The sequence below is a fragment of the Pleurodeles waltl genome, chromosome 9 (assembly GCF_031143425.1).
Source record: "Pleurodeles waltl isolate 20211129_DDA chromosome 9, aPleWal1.hap1.20221129, whole genome shotgun sequence".
Lineage (NCBI taxonomy): Eukaryota > Metazoa > Chordata > Amphibia > Caudata > Salamandridae > Pleurodeles > Pleurodeles waltl.
In genome coordinates, this window is record NC_090448.1 from 260,292,832 (window position 1) to 260,306,876 (window position 14,045).

General features: G+C 39.4%; 1 protein-coding gene across 1 annotated transcript in view; it reads right to left on the bottom strand.

The window, feature by feature from the left end:
- SLC6A11 (solute carrier family 6 member 11) overlaps positions 1-14,045 on the bottom strand; it is a 968,432-nt gene that overhangs the window by 861,838 nt on the left and 92,549 nt on the right. The window contains exon 3 of the mRNA XM_069206667.1: positions 3,385-3,519. Within this exon, the coding sequence (XP_069062768.1) occupies positions 3,385-3,519 (135 nt within the window). The remainder of the gene's footprint in view (positions 1-3,384; positions 3,520-14,045) is intronic.

Below are 14,045 nucleotides of genomic sequence, written 5' to 3' on the forward strand. Positions count from 1 at the left end.
TGGTGAAACAATCATTAAGTTTGTTCAGACACTTGATAAGGTTATCAAACACTGTAAATGCAATTAATTCAATGATGAGGTAGCAATATTTCTTTGAGTTATCGACGGATGTCTGTCAGAATCATTCAGATGACGAATAGTGAGAGAAACCCTTTGTCTGGAGCAATTTTTCATGGATGCTAGAGCTGAGGAAAATTCTGATGGACAAGCTGCTGACATGTAGGGCTAGAGGTGCCCAGAATGAGTCAGTCATGAACATGAAAAATAAGCAGAAACACAAAGCCCAAGGACATAAAAAAAAAGAAACCGTGCTTTAGATATGGATTCTCATTTCCACACGAAGGTAACTGTCCTGCCATTGGACTAGTATACAAACACTGTAGGAAGGAGAACCATTTTGTCATGACTGAAAGGATAAGGAAAAGCTAAGTGCATCATGATGAGAAAACAAAATGGATGCCTGAATGTTCCAGAAACAAAGTTCTATACACACCGACAAGGCCAAGCGGTTACATCAGCTGAGGCAAATCAACACTAAAGAAAGCTGATCATCATTTAAATCTTTGTCCAAGAGTTCTTCAGTTTTATTGTCAAGTGAAAGAGAGGAAGACGGATGTGTGATGTCGATATTTACCTTCGAAAAATGTATACATGCAAAGAATACAAGTCAATGAAAAGTTGACGATTAAAATCACAAAAGTAATTCAAACATTGTCTGAAAATTACACTAAAGGTAAACAGTTGCTTCATACCTTTTATTATTGACAGCGGTGCATCGATAAACATTATGCCTGAGGAGAAATACAATGAACTATCTAAATTGCCCTGTATCATACTGTGGATTACTAAAGTGTATACATCTGCTGAATCAACACCATTAAAGAATCAAGGTTCATTCGTAGCAACCATGAGACGCAAAAAGGCAAAGGTACAAGCCCCCTTTCATGTACTTCAAGGTACTGCGTCAAGTGCCTGTTTACTCATTAAAACATGGTAAGATTAGTTTATATTTGATTGACATATTTAATTTACTTGTAAGTGCCAAGTACAGTGATGCTACCTCTGCCCAGGGCCTGTGAATTAAATGCTACTTGTGGCCTTTAGCACAGATTGTGCCACCCACATAAGTAGCACTTTTAAACATGTCTCAGGTCTGCCATTGCAGCCTGTGTGTGCAATTTTAAACTGCCATTTTGGCCTGGCAACATACACTTTTGCCAGGCCCAAAGCATCCTTTTAAATGCACGTCACCTCTATGGTATACCTTGGACAGTCCACAGTGCAGTGTATTTAAATTATTGACCATGTACTTTTAAGTTTTACGTGTCCTAGTAGTGAAAAACTATTAAATTCATTTTTCACTACTACAAGGCCTACCTCTCCCATTGGATAACATTGGGGTTTCCTTATTACATTTCATAAGCTGTAACATCCAAATGGGAACAGGTAACTCATTTATGTTTGGTGTCTTTGGATTTATAATACAAATTCATAACTTATGGTTACGTCAGATTTTAAATTTGCATTTTGAAAATGCCACTTTTAGAAAGTTGGCAATGTCTGCCTTAGCAGTTTGATGCCTGCAACCTGTCTCTGGTTCACATGACTAGATGTATTTGACAGTTGGGCTTTGTGTATTCCTCCTAGACAATCACACACAATAGGGGGCTTAGGTGTGCCCTAATGGGACATCACTGGCAGGATGGAAGTAAGTAGCTGGGCACATCCCCACTTATACTTGAATAGGCTGTGTCCTGCCTCCACACAAAGGGCAGCACACTCCTGTAGTTGGTCTGGAGCCAGGGCAAACACAGCAGTGTATCTGTACACTTCAAAGGTCACCCTCTGGAAGATTCTCCCCAGTTCAAAGGCACACCTGGGTATAAATATTGGACATCAGACACCAACTATTCACCTCTGGACCTGTAGATGCTTTTCCAGGAAGAAAGACTGCTGTGCTGCTCAAATGACTGCCACTCTGCTAAACTGCTGCTCTGAAGGACAGCTACCATGCTATGCCGATCTACTGTCTCCTGCCCTCTTGCCTGGATGAAAAGGGCTGGACCTGCATCTAATGAACCCATAACCATAGAGTGACTCCAAGGACATGAGATGGCTGTCCTCCTGACTTTAGCCTCTGGGACAGAAGACTCCATCAACCTCGACTCCAGCACCTGGACTCTGCAGTCTGTGATTATACCCTACCAAGTGTGCCACCCCAATACAGGTCCCTGGGAAGTCTGCCAGCCTCTGTGGATCGAGTGGAACCTGAGCAACTTCTTTGCTACATGACGGAATACTGAGTAAAACCAATGCATTGTCACCACTGCGTGGGTCTTCCCTGTCCCCAAAGACCTGTATCAAATCACAGCCCGCTGCCTCATTGGAACAGCACTGTGTGACGCATCCTCAGTGCAGGCCCTCACATCCCTCTTCGAAGGCAGCCTCACTATGACACCGGATTCCACATCGCAGCCTTGCAGCTCCTTGGAACCAATGCATCACATCCTTGGCACTTGACTTTGCAAGCCCTCACCAACGCCATCCTCAACGACCGCATAGGACCTCGCATTAAAGCCTTATTGTAACCTAAAACCAATACATCGCTTTGGCTGCACAATGCATCTTTGAAACAGACTCTTGCAATGCTCCACAAAGCTAGATTTAAGGCACTTTGATCACTGTCAGTGGCCCTAACTGTGTCTCTGTAGCCGGCCTGCACTCCATTGCAGTTGGCCTGAACTATTGATTTTGTCCTGGTCCACTGCAAGCAGATATCCACAGTTGGCTTTTTAGCGATATTTTCACTGAAATCGTTTAAATTGTATATCTCTGGTTCTACTGATTGGATTATTTTCATTTTGGACATGTTTGTTTCATTACAAAGAATAACAATTTTCTCATGTGGTGTGGGCTCCTTTCTGTGTAGTGTGCTTCACTTTACTGTTTGAAGTGTTACACAAATACTTTATGCATTTCCTGTGAGTTAAGCCTGACTGCTTAGTGCCAAGCTATCAGAACACTGAGCACAAATTAAGTTATGGTTGGCTTATGCCTCTCCCTGACAAGGGTTGTGGTTGCTGAATGACCAGAGCTCTCACACCAGCCCACCAACAACCCGATTTCGTACAATGTCTGCCCTAAAGTGGTCCTTGTAGAAATAAAAAACCCAAAAGCTATTTCAAATTGTAGGCTTTGCTAGAATGTTCCCTGAACAGGCCTAAATGGGTGTAAATTCTTTGTATCCTATCTACAGTTGGGAAAATACTAGACAAATGCTACAAAATTATCTATTACTGAATTATAAAACAACTCAATTAAAGAAAAAATCTGATCTGACATAAGTGGAGAGGCAATTTCTGCTTCGTAAAAAAATACTGTTACCTTCAAATAATGGGCAGACTTTTCTCCAGCATGTAATGCCTCCTTCACTAGTGAATTGTCCGAGTGCTGTCTCCAGGAAAAATACCGGTATTCCACAGAAAATGAAGAAGATGACATAGGGAATAAGGAAGGCACCTACAAAGAAACATTTATGTGTTATTATCATACTAGGAATGCACAGTATTATTCTAAAGAAAACATAGCTCAGTGATCAAAAGTCATAACATTTCCATGTTAAGCAAAATTAAATGCAGTAAGTCAGAAATATTTGGTTTTGCAATCAATTAAATAATGGACATATTTAAAAAGAATATAGATCAATACAGTGCTGCATGCAAAAGTACCAAGAATATAAACATTTTTGATCAACCATCAAATCAATTAAAAAGCAGTTGAACCTTGTACTAATGCACTAGCACCATTATGAGCAAAGTCGAAAAATGTACTCATTTGGTGGTCTTTTTCATGCTTGCTAACATTTTAATATCATCCAATGACCCTCCCTAACAACCATGAATACAAGTGTATGTGTAGTATTTAAAACTTGTGTGATACCTGATAAAATGCAGTGCTGGTGATGAATCATGAAACAGATGAGCAATATATGTACCAGCCATATACGTCATGGATCAAGCAAGAGAGAGAGATTGGTTCTCTCCAAGGGGTCTCTCCTTCATCCTAAGCGACTTTAAGAAGTCAAGGTATTCGGAAAATTATAAGTAGGGTTCTCACTCTGTGGAATTCCGTGGAGTTAAATGAAAACTAAACAAGATTCCATGGAGTTCCGGGAACGGGCAGAAACTGTCAAGTTGCTCTGCTCACGCTGATTTTTAGTGCCGGAACTCATTCCATGCTGAAAAATCTGCCCGAATGGCACCATGCAGCACACCAGAGGGTGCTGCTGCTTGAGTTGATATTGTTGTTGTTAGAGTAGATTTTGTTACCGTTGTGGCTGTTGGCAGAATTTTGCCAGAATTTTACATTATGTAGAGTGGGCAAAGTTCCACCAACACCTCCTATGGAGCAGAATTGTTTGCCCACTCCCATTTATAATGAGGCACTTATGATTCATTATTCATGACTACTATGTCTCAGCACCTGAAAATCATGTATGTGTGATCAGAAAAGTTATGCGGCTATTATACAAATATGATGTAGGTGTGTTCAATGTCTAAGCAACCTTGTTAGGAGCGCTTCTTGAACATACCACTGCTGGTCATTATGCAAGTCTATTGAGTTGTCCTGTTTCCCTGGAACAAGTGAATTTTGCATGATCAGGCACTCCCAATGTGGAGCTGCATCTAGAAGTCACCAAAGAGGCCGTGCTCAGAACTTTCTAACTCCACCAGGGATGAAGAAGCTCCAAATGCATTCCCCAAAATATGGAGGATACAAGTAAAACAATATGTATTTATTTTTAATACTTAAACCTATGTATGGAAGAGGAAACTCTAGCAATACCAAGATCAAAGGTTCTGCCATTCCCAGTGAAAATGTACTGCAAGAATGTAGCAGTAAACAATTTCTTGTAAAGTAGTTTTATTTTCTACAGACACACATTTATGGTTGCATGCAATTCACATTTTTAAGATTCAACCTAAATATAGCCCATGGATTAATCTTGCTATAACTTGATACATAGCAAAGGGATGTTAGAACACTAAGAGATCCTACCACCTAGCAATGCAGAGGACCAATATCTCCAAGGCAATATAGTTTCTCAATTTATGTCTGGTCCAAAAACAGCACAAACTGAATTTTCACACAGTTACATCAGCACCACAAATGGGGAATAAATAATGCAACATATTTTCCTACGGTTTTACCCAAATAATGGTTGTTTTTCAGTTTCACCCTTGAATTTACTTTAAGCTAAACTCTGGCAGTGTACATTGGCCTCTCCCCACTTACTTGTTCATTAAAATATGTTTGATGCCCACTATTTTTTATATCAACTACCAGAAGCCCATTGTGTCCATCTGCAGCTAGTGTCTTGCTCTCTTTCACTGTCGTGGCCATCGCCCTGTTATACACCTGCTATTTATGTTGAGGTGCATGAAGTTCTACAAATGTGCCTAAGTAGCAACCTGTAGCAAGATAGAATTGACTCTTGCATGTAGGATTTGTCAATATGAAAACTGTAAAAGTGTTAGGAAAGTTCTTCCTTTGTACATAAGGGATTAGCAAACTGTTACTAATTGGGAATGACTGAAGCAGAAAAAGATGGTTAGCATCCAGAAACACCAATATTTTGCAGATAGTTTCTCATCATGAAAACGAATTCATATTTATTCCATACAAGGGCAATATGAAGTTAGTTTCCAGGGTAAAAATTGAAAGTAATCACCATGAAAATTGATAGGGTTATAGAAGAAAGGGTTTTTTCACATGGCTAAATAATTTCTATTTAGAGTAAAATTAAAATAAAATATAAGTGATCATGTACTTTTGTCTTATATAACACCTAAAAATGTTGGTGTATTATCTACAAGTGATGTGGACATTCCAAAAATATCTGAAATTTAATGTAAGTGTAGAACACCCTTAAATGACCAAGGGCTACATGTCTCAAAGTGTTTGCGAGTTGCAAAACCGTATGTAGTATAGTGTCATTGACACTATTTGCGACTCACAAGGGGGTTGCAAATGGCCACCTCATGATTATTCATGAGGTAGGTCACAATGTTCGACCCTCTTGGGAATGGCAGCCCTCAGAGGGATGGTGGCCTGCAGGAGACAGCAAACCACCATGTCTATGACTGCTTTTAAATAAAGCCGTTTTTTTTTTTTTTTTGTAATGCAGCCCGTTTTCCTTAAAGGAAAATGAGATGCATTACAAAATAAAAAAAATCAACGTTTTTGTTTCATTTTTTCAGAGCAGGCAGTGGTCCATAGCACCACTGCCTGCTCTGAGAAAATGTTTTCAGTGACATTCACAAAGGGGAAGGGGTCCCATAGGGACCCCTTCCCATTTGCGAATGTGTTAGCACCAGTGTGACACTGGTGCTAACTGCAATTGTTTTGCGACCGAATACGCGGCCACAAAAAAATCATACATGGGACTGCGAGTCGCATTTAGAAAGGGAACACCCCTTCCTAAATGTGAGTCGCAATCCCGTTATGCGATTCAGTAAAAAGTTTACTGAATCACAAAACTGGGTTTGTGCATCGGGAAGTGCATTTTGCACGTCGCAAACAGCCAGATTTGCTGTCTGCGACGTGCAAAATGATTAGTATATGTAGCCTTGAATGCCTTATTTAGAGTTTGGCAGACATCATACTCTGTCACAAACATGGCAACTGTCTCATCTGTTGTATTACAAGAGCCATTGATTATAATGCGCTTGTATTACAGCAGAGAGGACTTCGGCCTCATATGTAATGGAGTGTCCCATTTGCCAAACTCTAAATAAAGCCTTAGTTTCCAACTTTTTTTCTGGAGGTATTTTGAATTGGGACAAACATATTAAACTATGTTATTGTTCTGCTAATAGACCTGAGTCCTCCTGACCTACTGTACTGTAGAATCATCTACTACCAAAGCTGTCTGAAACAAAAGATTATTTGTGCAGGAGACCTCAACCCTGATGTGCAGCACATACTACTGTTCCACTACAAGCCTTATGTCCTTTGGAACAGTCTTGCACAACAGACATGCTGTCAATACTTCAATTTAATTTGAGTGTTGACCAACTCAGCAGTTTAAGAGAGAGGCCTCACTAAACCGCACCACTTACCACTAATGTGTTAGGAAAATTTATACATTTAGAACAGCGGAAGATATCAGATAGTCATAAATGGGAAATCATTGGGCACGTAAGGTGGTTGGGATGTATAATTACTAATCCCAGAATAATGCTGTAATAGCACATTGTAAATTATCACACACAAAGCTATCAGGTCTTTCAGTTGTGGCTGGACTAGTAAGGTGCGGGGTACAATAGGTAACTAGAAATCTAGAAAAAAAGCAGTTCTATTTTCCCTGCCTTGAATCGCTAACAATCACATTAGGCATTCTAAAGGTTGAACTTAATTGTGTAATTAGCATATTCTATGAGTGATAATTGAGTTTTTTTAACTCACAAATATAATTTGTGCATGTATAAACATCTTTACTCACCTGGAGGTTTCTAGGGCGGGGGTGAGTGTTCACGGTCAAAAATGCACAATGTGAAAACCAACAACCATAAAGATTTGTAGGCATTCACTAACTCCAGTAAGAGCCCTAACCACCCTGGAACTGGCTAATATGTTGTCCTCAAAAAGCTAAGAGTAAATCACTTTCCAAGGCAGAAAAGTAAAGCCAAGAGCCACCAACATTAGAGTTGTTGTAAGGGAAGGTGTTTCTCCATGGGAGAACATGCTTACTCCAAGAAGTAACATTTATTAAGCAAAATTTCACCTTTTCATATGCAAATATATATGTATAAAAGGTTATAATTGAGCAAACAAAACTCTCAAACCTTTACCAGGATTAGCTGTGAAGCTACAAGAGGCTCTGGTATTCAGGCCTAACCTGGAATATGTTTGAGAATCCCAACAGTCATAAATCTGGACCCGGCATAAAAAAATTTTAAGTGTGTTTTTAATTTAATACACTTTTAGTTATTTCCCTATAGTTCACCACAGAGAGATCTCTGCCTGAGCTCTTCCTCCCTATGGTATAGTATGGGAAAAGTAACAACGTTTCTTAAACTTGAGTATACATTTTAAAAATATTTTCATGTTAAATATGAATGTTAATCTATTTTAAATGTTCACATTAGAATTTTAAAAACTGCTTCAACACTACTAACTTAATTTTGAACATTTAAGGAATTTAAATATATTAAATACAATTAGGTTTACATGACAAAAGTCACCTAAAGTAATTATTAAAATGGATGAACAGAATTAATTAAATATACTTTTATTATGGGTTAATGAAAGATAATGTTACAATCATTTTAAAATTCAAAATGGTTACTAAAATGTGTTAAAATAATTTATTTTATTTTCTATTGGATAGCATTTTAGGTCCCTGCTTTCACTGTTTTCAATGGTAGGGTATTGCAGTACTAGTGGATTGTCATGTGTTGTTGTGAAGCTACTACTGCTCTTTTTTGACAGTAGTAACTTACACTCATACATTGGTCTTCTCACCTGGTTCAAGGGGTAGAGATGAGTAAGTCTATAGTTTTTAGTAACTTTACACTTATAAATGGTGAATGTACATGTGTAAATCACTTTTACATGTAAATTACTTTTCTGTATAGCCCTGCTCCAGTTAAAAATATGAATACATTATATAACAACATTGGTAACAGTTAACACAATCTGAGAAACTAAATTAAAAGGTGGCGCACACAAGCGCAAAGGCCGGCTCACCATTTATAGACGAGAGAGATTTCAGTTTACAGACAATTAGAAAGTCTTTATTCAGTGCATAAAGGAACAAAGAGAGGCCAACTGATAACCTGAACTTTTATGAACTGTCCAAATGTGTATTTGTTCCATCTATTAATTTATGGCTTTATTCTACCTGTCTGGAAGGGTGGCACAGAATCAGCCATTTCCGTGAGGCTTCAGTGATTTACAGGTTCATAGTTCATGTGCTCCCAATAGTAGTGATACTAACATCTTTACTCCACTCATCTCCTATTTATTAACACATTGTTGAATGTGTGCCTTTATTGCTCTATTGATATAAATATTAGCAATGTTGGCACTCACAATAGAGAGATATAAAATCTGAAACTTGATCAAGGTATAAACCATTTAGACCCCAATTACAAGTAGGGAAGAGGGCTAACAATTATTTATTGGGCTCAGTAAATGCCTCCAATTCTTGTTTGGAGTTCAGAAATTGGGAATTTGGTGCTTATTTTACTGAATTTTGAAATTTTCCCCAGACATTTTGGCAGATATGACTGGTTGAAATTGACCTGGGGAGCAGAGTTTACACGACCTGATATTTACCAGGGGCTGTAAACTGCCCATTGTATGAAATATTGAGGCCTGCAGAAAAAAGAGTTGTCACAGGGAACCAAAGTTTACCTCTCTATTGAGGCTGAAGCATTAATAGCCAAGCTGAAGTCTAATAATGTATTCTTTTATGTGAATAAAACAAATCACCTTTGGCTTTTTTAAGTGAATCTTGGCTGTTACTGATTAAAAGTGACCTGAAGGCCACAACTAATGTGTATGAAATTGGGTTACTGGTTGGGGGGGGGGGGGGGGGCTGAAACCCTATTCAAGCAGAAACCATAATCCGTGTTAAGGTGAATTCACAAGCAAACCCCAAATTAACCTGTGCTCAACCATTGGGTAGCTTGGCACATAGCAATCTGGCTTAGCTCCGGCAAAGTGTAAAGTATTCATGGAACACTTCAAATAGTAATACAGTGAAAACACATCACAAAAGGATCCATCACCAGTTTAGAACAACATAAAAATCTAATCAGCAGAAGCAGAGATACACAACTTTAAATATTACAATAGAAATTGCACCAATAAGCACAATGGTTCAACTCCGGGTCACTGGTTACACCTGGTCATGGAGAAGGTGACAAGTTCAGGCCAACAGTGAATGAGCATGGGATGGGTATAAGGTCCCAGTTAGGTCTATTTAACAATGTACCTTAAATCTGGGTTTGCAGAGCATTGCGAGGGTCCACGTCAAAGATGTGTTGCACAGCCAAAGTGATACATCAGTTCCGAGATGTGGCATGACTGCAGTGTGAAGTCTAGTGTCCTCGTTGAATATCCTGGGGCGATGTGGCGGTTCTGAGGATCTGCAAGGATGAAATGTGAAGTTCAGTGTCATCACTGAAATGATCATCAATGAGGGATGCAAGGGCTTGTGCCATGGATGTGTAGAGCAGCAGCAGTTCCAATGATGTGACAGGCTGTGATGCACTAGTTCTGCTCTGGGATGCGTTCAGCAGCAGAAGAGATGCATCAGTTCTGCTGGATCCACGGAGGCTTGCTTAGCTCCTTAGGTGCACTTCCAAGGGTCTATGACATGGAATTTCACCAGATGGCAGGGTAAAATCAAAGATTGCAGAGTTCAGGTTCCGGTTCAAGATTGTGGAACCTTCTGTCCCTGAGGCTTTAGTCATGAGGTCATCCAAGTAGCCCTAGATTCACTTTGGAGTCCTGGATTCAACAGGTGCAGGTCCAGTCCCTCTCACCGAGGCAGAGGGGCAGCAGGTAGCAGGTCAACACAACAGGGCAGAAGCCCTTCAGAGAACTACTTTAAAAACATGTCAACAATGTGCAAAACAGAAATGCAGCAAAGAGCCAGTCCTTTTAGCAGCACAGCAGTCCTTCTTTTTGGCAGAGTATTCACACGTCCAGAAGTGTACTGAAGAGGTGTGTCTGACGTCAATTATTTATGCCTGATTCCCTTCCTCTGGAAGATCGGAGAAGATTATAGAGGTTTCCATTTCAATTCCACAGGTATCCTACCTTCCTTGCCCTGGCTTCAGACTAACAATATGGGGAATTCAACCCTTTCTGTGAAGGCAGGACACATCCTATTCAAGTGTAAGTAGGGCTCTACTCAGCCCCACCCTCCCATACTGCCGATGATGGCCCATCCAGGCACACTTAACCTCTCTAATGTATATGGCAGTCTAGGAGGAATACACACACTTGTAGTATTTAATTTACAGACCCTGGGTACACATAGTACCACTTTACTAGGGGCCTTTAAGTAAATTAAATATACCAACTGAGGATAAGCCAACATTACCATGTTTATCGAGTAAGTACACGCACTTTAGCGCTGGTTAGCCATGGTAGGTGTGTAGAGTTCCAAGGCCAGCAAAATCAAGATCAACAAAAATGTATAAAGAAGACAAAAAGTTTGGGGGAAGATCACCCTAAGGATGACAGGTCTAACTTAATGGTCTAACAAAATTATTCTACAAATGATGAAAAGTCCTTCAATGAAGTGAGGTTCCGTCATTGCAAAACTAATTTTAGCATGCACCACACTGGGAAATATGCACACCATAGAGATTTTGAAATGGCCGGGATAATTCCACTTTTTGGTAAATTCCCAAAACTATACTGTTAAAAAAATGTCCCATGTCTTTGTTTGTGGATATTATTTTGTATAGCTTCCAGTACCAGATGGATTATGGATTATTTTCCTCATGAGCAAATTTGAGTGTGACAAACATTAAAGGAAACTATTTACTTCAACGTGTTGGTAGCTCTCTCTATTGTGCCTTATTCTTATGCCATTCAATAACATGCCTTGAAAGTTCATATGCCTTATTAAAGCAAAAGCCTGCAGATAAGCTGTATTCACAGTATCTACATGTCCAAAAATATTAATAAATAAAATCTAAACTTCTGTACATACAGAAAGGGCTCTGTGTCAGCTCTTTTCACCTATTGCCCTGTTTATCTGCATGCATATTTTTCTTCCACCCACCATAGCAAAGCGCATGGGCTAATGGCTCAGCATGCTGCAGACACTGGCTGTCCTACACTGTGACTGATGGCATTTCATCTGATCATGAGTAAATATTTTCTTAAAAAGAAGTGAACTTCAATGCCAGAGCTGGTGTGGTAGTGAAAAAATTAGGTTGTTGGTTCATTGGAGTGTGAGGCCTGGGAAAGCAACAGCCACATCCCTTGCAGGGTGAACCACAGAAGTCATTAAATTATCATGTGCTTAACTGTGGGTAGCTTGGCACAAAAAGCAGTTAAGCTTAACTTATTTATGCAGCACACAACCAGTAATAAAGTGAAAACACAACACAATAAAAATCCCAAACTAATTTAATAAAATAGAGCACATTTTAATAAATTATTTGACACCAAAGTGACGATTACTCAAGCAGTAGAACCAGAGTTATGAATTTTGAATGTTTTAGGTTCAAAGTAGCACCTAAAAGAGAAAAGAGCCAACTTCGGACATCTGGTCATGCTTGACTGGGGTGAAGTCAAAAGTTAAGGCCAACTGTGATGGAGCACATTTCGGATACATGAAGTAGAATGGGACCAGTCAGCGCGTACCTAAAGGCTTGGGAACCCAACTGTGAGTGTGGTGCATTCAGGAACTGTGGAATTACTATGTATTCAAATGTTTCAATATACATGGGTGAGCTAAGATGGAAAGTGTTACACATGAAGAACCTGGGAACTTTTACTAATGTTGCAGTCTGAGCCTTATGACTGCTGGCTATTGGACATTTTCATTTTTTACGTCATATGGAGTGATGGTTGGCTGAATCATTGTGCCCTTTGAACTTTAATATGCCATTCCTCAGATGAACTTGCAGTACTCTCCACTCGTCCCTGTCGCAGACCTTCTCACTTTCCCTTCAGGAGCTGAGCCCTCAGATTTTGAGAGGTATAGTCCTGTCTACCCTTGCTGAGACTTAGAGCTTTTTACCCTGACGCAGAGAAGAAGCCTCTTGAACGAGCTTCTAAAATGCTGATGCCTTCCCTTTTACTTTTTACTCACTTTTTGTCAACCTTAGTTAGTAACCTGTTTCGCCAGATTTTCCTTTTCTAATTTATTTTTGTTCTTTTTGTATTTTTTGCCTTTTTGCCCACATGTGCTTGTCCTAGCACATGCTGAATGGATTGGCTAATTCATATATTTGACATCATCGTGTGTCACAGTGGTATAGGCCAGTTGGTGTAAAGCCACACTGGTATAGGTGGACGGTGCTGCTATTGGTTGAGAACATTGAAAAGAGGATTGTAGGGATGAAGTTACTTCCTGATTCAAATGAAAAGTTATTGTGATTTATTGAATTTAACTGAAAAATAAGTTCTTTAAAGCATTAAAAAATGCACTGAGTAGAGATTAATTTATTACAATGAGAAAAGGTATAGATACGCCACCCAAATATACTGCAGGTCATTATGTAATGTCCAACAACGGTCTTCATGCATGTTTGTGGCTTGCGCAGTGGTGCAAAATAACAGAGAAAAAAGGCACATTAGCATTTTTTTGCCATGTAACTTTTAATATAAGAATTCTTGAGAACCTGGGGGTAGTACTTTATGAGGTGAAAACTGCCTTTGAGACCTGAACAATTTGAAGTACTTAATATTTGGGAGCACATAGCACATCAGTAAACTTAAACAGAAGTATGAGAACCAATTGCAGAAAGTATTAAAGACATATGCAGAAGCATGATGGAATGAAGTGCAGGAAGCTCAGAGATCAGAAATTATTGAGGGAACTAGATTGTATCCAGCTATTTTAGTGAAGAAGGAGAAAGGGAAAAACAGAAAAGACAGCAGATACCGAAAAGAAAAAGATTGAGACATACAAGAATGATTCAGATGATGAATTTATGAATCAGATATTGTTCAATCATCTGTAGAAGTAAGCACACCAAGTGAAGCTGCAGGAGATGTAACCCTTAATATGGTGACTGCTCCAGTTGCACAGACCCCAAATCAAATAGTGCCAGATACATCTACAGGGTCAGTGTCACAGATTCCTAGTGTGACTCAACCAGTTGTAGCACAATTCAGCCTGAACAAAGTTCTAATGTGGATCAAATTGTACCAAACTCTAAAATGAACCAGTCAGTGCAAACACCTTAAGTGAATCAGACAGCAAATAATCTGGGCTCGAATCAGTCTGTGCAAACGTTTAGTCCAAATCAGCACATACCAAATGTTTCTCCGACTCAAACAGGACA